Source organism: Pogonomyrmex barbatus, unplaced genomic scaffold, assembly GCF_055798465.1.
Source record: "Pogonomyrmex barbatus isolate J1 unplaced genomic scaffold, ASM5579846v1 scaffold2, whole genome shotgun sequence".
NCBI lineage: Eukaryota > Metazoa > Arthropoda > Insecta > Hymenoptera > Formicidae > Pogonomyrmex > Pogonomyrmex barbatus.
This window is the reverse complement of record NW_028297116.1, coordinates 4,293,436-4,309,210: the sequence shown is the minus strand read 5'-3', so window position 1 is coordinate 4,309,210 and position 15,775 is coordinate 4,293,436. Positions and strand designations below refer to the sequence as shown.

At 21.0% G+C, this 15,775-nt stretch overlaps 3 protein-coding genes across 3 annotated transcripts in view; 2 read left to right on the top strand and 1 right to left on the bottom strand.

Moving 5' to 3' along the window:
- The window catches only part of spri (Src homology 2 domain-containing protein sprint), a 162,397-nt gene that overhangs the window by 107,579 nt on the left and 39,043 nt on the right, over positions 1-15,775 (bottom strand). The window lies entirely within an intron of this gene.
- On the top strand, positions 4,747-8,129 carry LOC148936591 (uncharacterized). The gene is made up of 5 exons (XM_089076288.1): positions 4,747-4,887; positions 5,643-5,727; positions 6,484-6,530; positions 7,023-7,143; positions 7,550-8,129. The coding sequence occupies exons 1-5, from the start codon at positions 4,852-4,854 to the stop codon at positions 7,639-7,641; spliced, it is 381 nt and encodes a 126-aa protein (XP_088932414.1). The 5' UTR covers positions 4,747-4,851; the 3' UTR covers positions 7,642-8,129.
- Positions 10,408-13,787, top strand: LOC148936590 (uncharacterized). The gene is made up of 5 exons (XM_089076287.1): positions 10,408-10,548; positions 11,301-11,385; positions 12,142-12,188; positions 12,681-12,801; positions 13,208-13,787. The coding sequence occupies exons 1-5, from the start codon at positions 10,513-10,515 to the stop codon at positions 13,297-13,299; spliced, it is 381 nt and encodes a 126-aa protein (XP_088932413.1). The 5' UTR covers positions 10,408-10,512; the 3' UTR covers positions 13,300-13,787.

The following is a 15,775-nucleotide window of genomic DNA, read 5'->3' as shown; positions in this document are numbered from 1 at the left end:
AAATTAATTAATTAATTAATTAATATATAAATATGATTAAAACAAAAATATATAATAATATATGTATTGTATATAATATATATAAAATTATAATAGTTGTTATTTTAAAATCTGGCATACATTTGGCAATCACACACACACACACACACACACACACACACACACACACACACACACACACACACACACACACACACACACACACATCACACCACACCATACCACACACGCACACGCACGCACACATCCATTTTCATCTCATTCAAAAATTTATATATTATATTATAAAATATTTAATTCTATTCAAAAATCAAAAATTAAAATATCCTTTTACAAATTAATTCTTTTCTCTTTAATATTAATTTAAAATTATTGAAAATCATGTATTAAATATTTCTCAAGATAAATTTATTGATGACACATGAAATTTAATTCTTTTTCTTTTTAGACGGCGTTGCCCTATGATAAGCTTCAACGATTACAAAAATTTCGTTCAGATATTAACATGTGTCTAGAGAATTACCATTCTGGTAAATATTGAATGTTACAATTAAATAATTTTCAAATATTACATTACGGTAAGAATGAAAACCAAGTTACAAAAAATGTTATAATTATTTATATTAATTACAAAAGGACTTTTTTGTTAGTTATAATTACAATTATTCAAACCAATATTTTAAAAAAACATAATAAATAAATGTAATATTCTTCTTACTAAAGAATATTACTTTGAAAAAATTAATAATTATTAATAAATTATTGAAGATAAATAAGTTATTAAAGGAAAATATATCTTATAAATCAAAATGTAATAATAAAGATAGAAAACAGAATTTAATTGAAAATATAATTTTTTAAGTGATACATTTTAATGTTATTAAAATTATAATTAAAATTCTTTTTATATATATTAACATGTGTATGTATGTATGTATATATGTATGTATTAGAAATGTGCCCTTTTTTCGATTTATCTGTTAAGTAGCACTAATGTAGAAAAATACATTATACTTATTCCTTCAAACTTATTTGTCTAATCCAATATACATTTTAAGTATTGTCACATTATATTCTATTTATATGTTACAGAGATAATTGATGCTGAAGTAGTCTCATGTGTGTTATATTACAATGATTTGGTATGTTTACATATAGATAGCTCTAATAGACCAATAATCTTCTCAGATTTTATTGCTTATCTTTTATATATAGAAAAATTATTTTTTAATTAATTAACAAAATCTATATTGTTCAATTAAATGAAAATAATCATAACAAAGCAATTCATAATTATAATTTATTTTCTAATAAATTATAATAATTATAAAAATTATTAGCCAATAGCATCTATTGTACTTGATTATTAAACATTAGTTTTAATCGTAGATTATAATAAACATAATGTAAATAATGTAAGCAAGAAAAATCAATTCTTTATTAATTAGAAAAATTAATTTTCAAATAATATGTTTTAATAATATTATATATAATTTGATATATAATTTTATGTTATCAATTTTTCAAATATTTTTTGTGTTTAATAAAAAATATTAAGTTATGTTATTGATTTCAGATTAGTGAAACAGGTGACATAAAATATAATGATGTTTTATGGTATATGTCATATTTTATTACTGACCCACAAAGATTATCTGTAACGCAAGACATACTTGCGCAATGCCACAATATTGGTAATTATTTTTATGTAATTTATTTTACTTTTTATATTTTTCATCAAAACAAATATCTTTAATTTTATATGTGTGAAGATGTATGTGAATACAGACATAATCTTAATGACATATTATTTAAATCTAATTATTATACTACAATATTTATTATGTATGTAATTTTTTTTTTAACAGTGCAACAATATCAAGCAGATCCGTCCTTTAAGAATTTCAAGTTCATAAACTGCATAAAATCAATATTTCAATTCATTAATCATTTATCTGATGAATAAAATATTCATTAATATTAAAAAAATTAATAATGTTTCCTATATAATTTTTACTTTATATACAAATTGTTGTTTCAATAATTATTAATAAATCCTATATATTATATAAACAGTATAAATATATTTTACGTATATCTTATTCAAACCACAGAAATCTGTATTGTTAAAATCAAGATAAATAATAACGAAAAGATGTTTAAAATAAAAATTTTAAGCAACAAATTGCAAAAATTTTATTGAGTTACACGATACAATACTTATTCTTGGCACTTGTTACATAAAAGATTAATCTATTTTTTCAAACGATTCTTGTGACGAAACGATCTAATGATTCTAACGATTTAATAAACCAAGATTAGATATACATTTATGCGTAATACTCATCGCTGCAGTTTCTTATTCTAAAACAGATAACATCTCGCATTAATGAATAATAATTTATTTTAACTATTAATTAATTCAGAATATGTTTCAAATTACGCAAATGTGTATGCATACATATATATGTATAATTCTAATTATCTTATCATGGAAATACATTACTAAAAGTTAAGATAAATAATAGAAAGGAAATTATTTTGAAAACAATCTTGCAAGAAGTCACATAATATTAAATAAAAAAAAAAACTTGTTCATTCAGTGTTACCATTCAGTGTTATGTAGTTATCAGTGTAAAATGATATAAAAAGAAATAAAGAACATGTTTTGAAAAACAAAATCGCTTTGACTATTTATTTTTATTATTTATTTCTCAGTTTCAAAATGATTATAGAGGATAGAACTCTACTAAAACTGACAAGAATTATCATTAGAATTGTGATAAATAATCAACATGGCATCTTTTCTCTGAGTGTCATGCATTTCTAAGATTAAAAAATTATTTAAAAATATGTTATCGCCGGAAGTCTGCTTAAAAATGATTGTAGAACACAGAACTCTACTAGAGTTAGACGAGAATTATCGCTGTGATAAATAATCAGTACATATCTCTGTTGAGTCATGCTGCTATAAATATTCGCAACTATTTACAAAACGGCTAATTGTTGAAATTTTCTCCTAAAGTTTTACATAATTATGAAATTAGTCTAGAACTAATGAGAACTTTTAACAGATGTCATAATATTCTATTGCTTCTTAAACTTTCGAGAAAGATATGTCATGCTAAAAATGAAGTTAGCATATTTCTTATTTTTTTATTTTTTGTTATTAAAAATGCGGAATTTTATTTAATCTTTATCAAGCATTATAGAATTATGAAAACAAATTATCATTGTTTTTTTACAAATTAATAAAATATTGTGCCAATTTCCTATGTCAAATCATAATATTACGTCGAATATATCTTGCGATAATTGTAAATCAGTCGATTTTTATATTTTTTCGTTAATTGTAACAGTACATTGGTACAATATTGGCACGTATACATTTTTAAAATATTATTTATTAAAATAAATTAATTGTTGAATTATCAATTAAAATAACCAGTCACACACAAGATTATTTTTTTTTTTTGTAAAAGCAACAAATTGTAAAAACTCTATCGCGACTGCGACTCTTCGATTCTTAATTATCGCTTAATAAAAAATTATACATCTATTCACGAAAGAAAAATAATGACGTGGCGACAATTAAGCAAATTGATATAATTCGATCAATTTAACGATCTAAGATTCAGAATTACAAGCTTATGCATAATATACATTAATGTCTTCTAAGAAGAGATAAAAAAAATATCACCGTGTCTTTGTACATGATCTATTAATCGTTGATTTATCAGAAATATATTTCAAACGTTGCGGACATTATGCGGACTATATGACAGATTATAACATACAACAGAATGTTTTATAATTAGTAACACACTCTTGTGCAGAGATAATAAATTAAAATAAAATATACTAATAAATAAAAATAAAAATAATAAAAGAATAAATAAAAGAATAAAAATAAATTATACTGAATAAAAATATTTTCTAGGAATTTACGATTTTTACAATAATTAATGAGATATTAATTTATTAAAAATCCGTAAATAAGCGTGTGTCTCTATTAGAAGACAGTATTATGCAAGTATTATACAAGTTCACGATTATTAGTTCACGATTAACATAGTGAGATGTTTGGAGGTATAATTTATATATGATAGAGAATCTGTTTATAAAAAAATTAACTATGTATTATCATTTAGTTTCTATTATTATTTATCATTCCTCTCTTTTAATTGTTAACTTTCTTTCTTAATTTTCTAATTTTTAGATCTTTATTTTTCATTCATTGTTGCTTATTTCTCATTAATATTCCTTGTTCTTCTTTTTCTTCTTCACATTCTTCATTTTTGACATTTTAATCATCTTTTGTGTATTCCGTTCATCATATTTTATTGTTTAATATATTTGTATCATTTATTTTTTGACGTAATTATTTATTCAATTATTTTAACTTAATTTTATGTATTATATACATAAAATACATAAAAATTTATAATAATATTATTTATTGTATTTACAGATTTACAAATTAATCAAGATAATGCATATAACTCATAGAAAATGTTCATTTCTTTATTCATTTTTTTCTACAATTTTATGATTTATTAAAAAAAAAATCTTTCTCACATGATTCTCATTTTTCTTGTTTGCCTTGTTATTATTAGCATAAATGATTATGATTAAAAAACCAAGTCTATTAAAGCATTATCTTAGATGTAATGCAAATCAACTAGGCTATTTCCACAAAATATATAACGTGCACGTAATATGTATTATAAATCATTACGTCACAAATTCTCCCAGGTATAAATACGTGGCTGAAGTATCGACATATTATAGTGCAAGGAAAAACATTTTCCGGAATCCGTGCATCTCAAAGTATTCTTAAAGAATAATAAAATGAAGAAATTTCTTGTGCTCATCGCATGTTTGCTAGTAAGTAAAAATACATGAACCAAATAATATAAAATAATATAGTTATCTGTTTCTTTGTATCGTTCTTTCCATGCTGTCAATATTTTCGACTTTTTGTATTCATATCCAGTACAATTTTAATTTTAATTTTAAATAGAAAATAATACATTTACACTTTTTATACTATCTGCTTCTTATTATAATATTGATACAGTATCATATAAAATATAATAGTATACTTATAATTTATAAAAAATACTTATAATTTATAAAAAATTTTAAGAAAGTCTAGAAAACAAGTAATATGGATTTGAATAATAATTATGAAGAAGATTCATTATAATCATTTACTCAAATATATAATAAAAAATTAGATTATTAGATTATCGTTTAATTCTCTGCCATGTCATTGTGGAATTATCTTAATAATAACTTTAAACAAGAAATAGGAAATTGTTTATTTAAATTAATTTATTTTTATTTCTTTTTATTTTATTTATTTAGTTTATTTTAGTTTATTTAAATTTAAATAACAAATAGAAAATAAGTAGGAAATCGTTTAAAGTAAAAAAAACAGGCTTGCATTGTATGTCTTATTATTGTATTTTTTATTTGCAACATTTAAGATATATATATATATATATATATATATATATATATATATATATATATTAATATTATACATCATTGTGTGTATAATATCTAAAATATTTTAGATATTAAAAAATATTAGAAAAAATGCATAACATCAAATGATTGAGTCTTTCAAATTTTAGGCAGTGGTCTGTGCCGATAACCCTGAAGCAGTAAAGGATTTCTATGATAACAGCGCAAAGTGTACCCAGGAGTTAAATAAACCGCGTAAATATTAATTATTATTAATTACCATAATTAATCGATATTAAATTAATACAAATAAATTGTCCTCATTTTTAAATGAAATTAAAAGCAAATTGTTAGATTGATATTGAAATATTATTAAGGAAATGAATTATTAAATATTATTAAAGAAATAAATTTTTTTATTCTCAGTTTACTTTCTATTAATACAAAAACTTTCCAATATTTTAAAAAGGTTATTTAAAAAAAATAAACAATTCTTAGGATAATAATTATTTAAAGGAGAGCTCAACATGAAACAAATCTTTTGCATTAAAAATCTTATTTTAAAACAGATATATTAATATAGAATATTAATTATAGAATATTAATTTAGATAAATTGAATCTAATTTATATAAATATTTTGTCTATATATTACGTATTACATATATATTAAATCTGTATTCGTATTGCATCTACTGGAATATTTAATAATATTATATTGTATTATCAAAAGCTATTATATAAACAACTTTAAACAAGAAATAAGAAATTATTTATTTAAACTAATTAATTTATTTTAGTTTATTTAAATTTAATTAACAAATAGAAAATAAGTAGGAAATCGTTTAAAATAGAAAAACAGACTTGCATTGTATCAATGGACTCTAGGTTATAATAAAATATGAAGTGTCAAAGTTAAAAACTAAAATATCGCTTTATATCATTTTTTATTATTTTGCTAAGTAAAAGCATTTCAGAAATATGTATGTCAAATATGTCATAATTCTTTCAGAGAATGATATTGATGTACTCATGTGCATTCTTCGCAAACACGGCTTGGTACGTATTCACATATTGAATAAATATACATAATTTATATGTAAAGTTCTATATAAATATCTACAATCTTTTATATCTTAAAAAAGTTAGATTCTTTTACAACACATGAAACATAAATATAATCATTAAAATTATTGTAAAAAAACAAGTCACGAAAATAACAGCGATATAATGATTATTTAAAACAAATTTTATCTTTTCCATGAAGTGAAATGAAATAACATCATTAATATTTAATATTACATTTAATTTTTTTAATTTTAAACTTTATATTTTGATAATGTTTTATTTATTATTTTGATAATATTTTGAGATTCCAGAATACAGAATATAATATAAAAAAAAATTGTATTGTAATTAAAACTAATTAAGTCGTATAAATATTTAAAACTAATGTGAAATTTAAGCGATTTCTATCAAAAAAGTTAAAATGTTAACTATTTATAACTTTTATATTTAAATGATACTAAATAATGAGTTTATTAATTTCAGATCGATAATGATGATAAATATTTACTAGACAAAGGTCTAGCATATCTTGATGAACTTATTTCTGATGAAGCCAAAAGAAACCAAGCAAAAGAAACTATCCGCAAATGTTATAATGATAATGGTAATAAATATTTTATTTTTATTTTATATTTTATTATATATTATTATTACACTGTTATAAGTTATTATAAATTTTTCAACAAAGTGTACTTATAAAATTCAAAATGTACTTTTATTTACAAAAATACTATATGTGTACACTATAATTATATACAATTTTTTTCATATGTTTTGATAATCACAATGTGCAAACATGCGAATAAAAACTTTCCAGAATAATAATTATATAATATTAGCAAACTAATATAAAATAAAAGAAATAATTACGCATGTGTGCATACATACTGGTACGCTGCGCGCGCGGTGTGTGTGTGTGTGTGTGTGTGTGTGTGTGTGTGTGTGTGTGTGTGTGTATGCTATTATATCTTAAAATTATCAGTTTCTTACAATAATCTTTTGTTGAATAGTCAAATATGACGGTTCACAACCTAACCTGGAATTCACAAAGAAGGGCATACAGTGTGCACAATCAGTATTGGCTCTCATTGATAAACCCTAATAATGGAAGGAAATATTTTTATTTTTTATAAAATCTTCTACATATACATTTATATAAAATAATAATAACGAATTACAAAAATCCTGTATTAATAATTTTGACTTTGCGCATACTTAAGAATTCTCTCTCTTATTATGTTTTTTTAATCGTAATTGACTTATTTGTATTAATAATTCAATAAACTATATATTACTTATTACTTTTAAAACATTTAAAAAATATTTTGTTCATTTATTCATACCAATTCTTACTTACCTTTATAATAAAAGAATAATATAATAAAATATTATAAAAATTAAAAAAAAAATCAAATATAAAATCGTTGTGTAAAGTTATAGAAACAATAAATAAGATAATATAAGATTGTAATATTTACTTTTTTTTACTTACTACTAGGTTATAAAAATTATAATTGTTTAAAAATTATAAACTAACTATTACAAATTATCTATCTTACTTATAAATTAAAAAATTTATATTATAAATTATATGTCATTCTCTCTTTCTTTTTTCATCCCCCCCCTCTCTCTCTCTCTCTCTCTCTCCTCTTCCTCTCTCTCAAAATGTATTGTTATATTTAACGTTCAATTATTACAACAATAATTAAGATAAATTTGATCATTAATTTTTATCATATTTATATATTCATCATTTAATTATAAACAAAAGATATAAAATTTAAATAACGGATTAATTAAAAATCAAATAGCATAATTCGTGTACATGTTTAAGACTAACTATATCAATCTTCAATTCAATCTGGCGCAATCATTAATTAAAAAAAAAAAAAAATAGTATAAATTTAGACTTCAAAATAATAAATATTTATGTGCGTTTTTTCCATTTTAAATATTAATAAAGGCCTTGTATGTTCTTCTTACCTTCAAAAGATTTTGAAACATACTGAAAAAATGTGACTCTTTAATTTTCTTAATATACTTATGATCATGGCAGTCAACACAAAATGTTTGAATGTTTCTTACATAGCATCATTACAGAAATCTACATAAGTGTCCGGTAATAAATATATCACTTTTTAGATAAGGTAGATAAGTAGAACTGATTACATACAATTAAAAAATCATATATCATTTCATAATGATCCCATCCTTAATATATCTACAATTATGATAATCAACGGAAAATATTTGAATGATTTTGAAATATTTGAATGATTTTGAAATAGTATCATTATCTCGTAGAATGACCATATATATAAGTATCTCGCTATTAGATTATTTCATAGATCATCACATCTTTACAGAATCGAGATCTGTGTGTTGCTATCATCTATTTTACTAACAAGTACAAAGTTGTAAGTAATAAGTAAAAGAGATAAAAATAATTTTTTGTTCTTATATATTTAGTAAGACTTATATTGATAAGGAACTATATATTATAGATATTATTGATATTAATAAGGAACTTTTATATTTCACTAGATGTTTAAGAAATAGATAAAGAACCGAATAATATATATATTTTTTGATTATAAAAATGATTCAACACGTTACACTTGTCATGTACACTATCAAATAAAAAATTGTGTGCGTAAAAATAAAACGTTAAATAAAAAATTATATTACTTATGCAATAATGCATAATATTGATCTTCTGTCATTATAGAATTATTATCTTAATAATAAACTGTTTTAATAACATATTTTATTTATTTGCAATATTTGATGTATATTATTATTATATTATTATTATATATCACCGTGTCTTTGTATATGATCTATTAATCGTTGATTTATCAGAAATATATTTCAAACGTTGCAGACATTATGCGGACTATATGACAGATTATAACATACAACAGAATGTTTTATAATTAGTATCACACTCTTGTGCAGAGATAATAAATTAAAATAAAATATACTAATAAATAAAAATAAAAATAATAAAAGAATAAATAAAAGAATAAAAATAAATTATACTGAATAAAAATATTTTCTAGGAATTTACGATTTTTACAATAATTAATGAGATATTAATTTATTAAAAATCCGTAAATAAGCGTGTGTCTCTATTAGAAGACAGTATTATGCAAGTATTATACAAGTTCACGATTATTAGTTCACGATTAACATAGTGAGATGTTTGGAGGTATAATTTATATATGATAGAGAATCTGTTTATAAAAAAATTAACTATGTATTATCATTTAGTTTCTATTATTATTTATCATTCCTCTCTTTTAATTGTTAACTTTCTTTCTTAATTTTCTAATTTTTAGATCTTTATTTTTCATTCATTGTTGCTTATTTCTCATTAATATTCCTTGTTCTTCTTTTTCTTCTTCACATTCTTCATTTTTGACATTTTAATCATCTTTTGTGTATTCCGTTCATCATATTTTATTGTTTAATATATTTGTATCATTTATTTTTTGACGTAATTATTTATTCAATTATTTTAACTTAATTTTATGTATTTTATACATAAAATACATAAAAATTTATAATAATATTATTTATTGTATTTACAGATTTACAAATTAATCAAGATAATGCATATAACTCATAGAAAATGTTCATTTCTTTATTCATTTTTTTCTACAATTTTATGATTTATTAAAAAAAAAATCTTTCTCACATGATTCTCATTTTTCTTGTTTGCCTTGTTATTATTAGCATAAATGATTATGATTAAAAAACCAAGTCTATTAAAGCATTATCTTAGATGTAATGCAAATCAACTAGGCTATTTCCACAAAATATATAACGTGCACGTAATATGTATTATAAATCATTACGTCACAAATTCTCCCAGGTATAAATACGTGGCTGAAGTATCGACATATTATAGTGCAAGGAAAAACATTTTCCGGAATCCGTGCATCTCAAAGTATTCTTAAAGAATAATAAAATGAAGAAATTTCTTGTGCTCATCGCATGTTTGCTAGTAAGTAAAAATACATGAACCAAATAATATAAAATAATATAGTTATCTGTTTCTTTGTATCGTTCTTTCCAGGCTGTCAATATTTTCGACTTTTTGTATTCATATCCAGTACAATTTTAATTTTAATTTTAAATAGAAAATAATACATTTACACTTTTTATACTATCTGCTTCTTATTATAATATTGATACAGTATCATATAAAATATAATAGTATACTTATAATTTATAAAAAATACTTATAATTTATAAAAAATTTTAAGAAAGTCTAGAAAACAAGTAATATGGATTTGAATAATAATTATGAAGAAAATTCATTATAATCATTTACTCAAATATATAATAAAAAATTAGATTATTAGATTATCGTTTAATTCTCTGCCATGTCATTGTGGAATTATCTTAATAATAACTTTAAACAAGAAATAGGAAATTGTTTATTTAAATTAATTTATTTTTATTTCTTTTTATTTTATTTATTTAGTTTATTTTAGTTTATTTAAATTTAAATAACAAATAGAAAATAAGTAGGAAATCGTTTAAAGTAAAAAAACAGGCTTGCATTGTATGTCTTATTATTGTATTTTTTATTTGCAACATTTAAGATATATATATATATATATATATATATATATATATATATATATATTAATATTATACATCATTGTGTGTATAATATCTAAAATATTTTAGATATTAAAAAATATTAGAAAAAATGCATAACATCAAATGATTGAGTCTTTCAAATTTTAGGCAGTGGTCTGTGCCGATAACCCTGAAGCAGTAAAGGATTTCTATGATAACAGCGCAAAGTGTACCCAGGAGTTAAATAAACCGCGTAAATATTAATTATTATTAATTACCATAATTAATCGATATTAAATTAATACAAATAAATTGTCCTCATTTTTAAATGAAATTAAAAGCAAATTGTTAGATTGATATTGAAATATTATTAAGGAAATGAATTATTAAATATTATTAAAGAAATAAATTTTTTTATTCTCAGTTTACTTTCTATTAATACAAAAACTTTCCAATATTTTAAAAAGGTTATTTAAAAAAAATAAACAATTCTTAGGATAATAATTATTTAAAGGAGAGCTCAACATGAAACAAATCTTTTGCATTAAAAATCTTATTTTAAAACAGATATATTAATATAGAATATTAATTATAGAATATTAATTTAGATAAATTGAATCTAATTTATATAAATATTTTGTCTATATATTACGTATTACATATATATTAAATCTGTATTCGTATTGCATCTACTGGAATATTTAATAATATTATATTGTATTATCAAAAGCTATTATATAAACAACTTTAAACAAGAAATAAGAAATTATTTATTTAAACTAATTAATTTATTTTAGTTTATTTAAATTTAATTAACAAATAGAAAATAAGTAGGAAATCGTTTAAAATAGAAAAACAGACTTGCATTGTATCAATGGACTCTAGGTTATAATAAAATATGAAGTGTCAAAGTTAAAAACTAAAATATCGCTTTATATCATTTTTTATTATTTTGCTAAGTAAAAGCATTTCAGAAATATGTATGTCAAATATGTCATAATTCTTTCAGAGAATGATATTGATGTACTCATGTGCATTCTTCGCAAACACGGCTTGGTACGTATTCACATATTGAATAAATATACATAATTTATATGTAAAGTTCTATATAAATATCTACAATCTTTTATATCTTAAAAAAGTTAGATTCTTTTACAACACATGAAACATAAATATAATCATTAAAATTATTGTAAAAAAACAAGTCACGAAAATAACAGCGATATAATGATTATTTAAAACAAATTTTATCTTTTCCATGAAGTGAAATGAAATAACATCATTAATATTTAATATTACATTTAATTTTTTTAATTTTAAACTTTATATTTTGATAATGTTTTATTTATTATTTTGATAATATTTTGAGATTCCAGAATACAGAATATAATATAAAAAAAAATTGTATTGTAATTAAAACTAATTAAGTCGTATAAATATTTAAAACTAATGTGAAATTTAAGCGATTTCTATCAAAAAAGTTAAAATGTTAACTATTTATAACTTTTATATTTAAATGATACTAAATAATGAGTTTATTAATTTCAGATCGATAATGATGATAAATATTTACTAGACAAAGGTCTAGCATATCTTGATGAACTTATTTCTGATGAAGCCAAAAGAAACCAAGCAAAAGAAACTATCCGCAAATGTTATAATGATAATGGTAATAAATATTTTATTTTTATTTTATATTTTATTATATATTATTATTACACTGTTATAAGTTATTATAAATTTTTCAACAAAGTGTACTTATAAAATTCAAAATGTACTTTTATTTACAAAAATACTATATGTGTACACTATAATTATATACAATTTTTTTCATATGTTTTGATAATCACAATGTGCAAACATGCGAATAAAAACTTTCCAGAATAATAATTATATAATATTAGCAAACTAATATAAAATAAAAGAAATAATTACGCATGTGTGCATACATACTGGTACGCTGCGCGCGCGGTGTGTGTGTGTGTGTGTGTGTGTGTGTGTGTGTGTGTGTGTGTGTGTGTATGCTATTATATCTTAAAATTATCAGTTTCTTACAATAATCTTTTGTTGAATAGTCAAATATGACGGTTCACAACCTAACCTGGAATTCACAAAGAAGGGCATACAGTGTGCACAATCAGTATTGGCTCTCATTGATAAACCCTAATAATGGAAGGAAATATTTTTATTTTTTATAAAATCTTCTACATATACATTTATATAAAATAATAATAACGAATTACAAAAATCCTGTATTAATAATTTTGACTTTGCGCATACTTAAGAATTCTCTCTCTTATTATGTTTTTTTAATCGTAATTGACTTATTTGTATTAATAATTCAATAAACTATATATTACTTATTACTTTTAAAACATTTAAAAAATATTTTGTTCATTTATTCATACCAATTCTTACTTACCTTTATAATAAAAGAATAATATAATAAAATATTATAAAAATTAAAAAAAAAATCAAATATAAAATCGTTGTGTAAAGTTATAGAAACAATAAATAAGATAATATAAGATTGTAATATTTACTTTTTTTTACTTACTACTAGGTTATAAAAATTATAATTGTTTAAAAATTATAAACTAACTATTACAAATTATCTATCTTACTTATAAATTAAAAAATTTATATTATAAATTATATGTCATTCTCTCTTTCTTTTTTCATCCCCCCCCTCTCTCTCTCTCTCTCTCTCTCCTCTTCCTCTCTCTCAAAATGTATTGTTATATTTAACGTTCAATTATTACAACAATAATTAAGATAAATTTGATCATTAATTTTTATCATATTTATATATTCATCATTTAATTATAAACAAAAGATATAAAATTTAAATAACGGATTAATTAAAAATCAAATAGCATAATTCGTGTACATGTTTAAGACTAACTATATCAATCTTCAATTCAATCTGGCGCAATCATTAATTAAAAAAAAAAAAAAATAGTATAAATTTAGACTTCAAAATAATAAATATTTATGTGCGTTTTTTCCATTTTAAATATTAATAAAGGCCTTGTATGTTCTTCTTACCTTCAAAAGATTTTGAAACATACTGAAAAAATGTGACTCTTTAATTTTCTTAATATACTTATGATCATGGCAGTCAACACAAAATGTTTGAATGTTTCTTACATAGCATCATTACAGAAATCTACATAAGTGTCCGGTAATAAATATATCACTTTTTAGATAAGGTAGATAAGTAGAACTGATTACATACAATTAAAAAATCATATATCATTTCATAATGATCCCATCCTTAATATATCTACAATTATGATAATCAACGGAAAATATTTGAATGATTTTGAAATATTTGAATGATTTTGAAATAGTATCATTATCTCGTAGAATGACCATATATATAAGTATCTCGCTATTAGATTATTTCATAGATCATCACATCTTTACAGAATCGAGATCTGTGTGTTGCTATCATCTATTTTACTAACAAGTACAAAGTTGTAAGTAATAAGTAAAAGAGATAAAAATAATTTTTTGTTCTTATATATTTAGTAAGACTTATATTGATAAGGAACTATATATTATAGATATTATTGATATTAATAAGGAACTTTTATATTTCACTAGATGTTTAAGAAATAGATAAAGAACCGAATAATATATATATTTTTTGATTATAAAAATGATTCAACACGTTACACTTGTCATGTACACTATCAAATAAAAAATTGTGTGCGTAAAAATAAAACGTTAAATAAAAAATTATATTACTTATGCAATAATGCATAATATTGATCTTCTGTCATTATAGAATTATTATCTTAATAATAAACTGTTTTAATAACATATTTTATTTATTTGCAATATTTGATGTATATTATTATTATATTATTATTATATATCACCGTGTCTTTGTATATGATCTATTAATCGTTGATTTATCAGAAATATATTTCAAACGTTGCAGACATTATGCGGACTATATGACAGATTATAACATACAACAGAATGTTTTATAATTAGTATCACACTCTTGTGCAGAGATAATAAATTAAAATAAAATATACTAATAAATAAAAATAAAAATAATAAAAGAATAAATAAAAGAATAAAAATAAATTATACTGAATAAAAATATTTTCTAGGAATTTACGATTTTTACAATAATTAATGAGATATTAATTTATTAAAAATCCGTAAATAAGCGTGTGTCTCTATTAGAAGACAGTATTATGCAAGTATTATACAAGTTCACGATTATTAGTTCACGATTAACATAGTGAGATGTTTGGAGGTATAATTTATATATGATAGAGAATCTGTTTATAAAAAAATTAACTATGTATTATCATTTAGTTTCTATTATTATTTATCATTCCTCTCTTTTAATTGTTAACTTTCTTTCTTAATTTTCTAATTTTTAGATCTTTATTTTTCATTCATTGTTGCTTATTTCTCATTAATATTCCTTGTTCTTCTTTTTCTTCTTCACATTCTTCATTTTTGACATTTTAATCATCTTTTGTGTATTCCGTTCATCATATTTTATTGTTTAATATATTTGTATCATTTATTTTTTGACGTAATTATTTATTCAATTATTTTAACTTAATTTTATGTATTTTATACATAAAATACATAAAAATTTATAATAATATTAT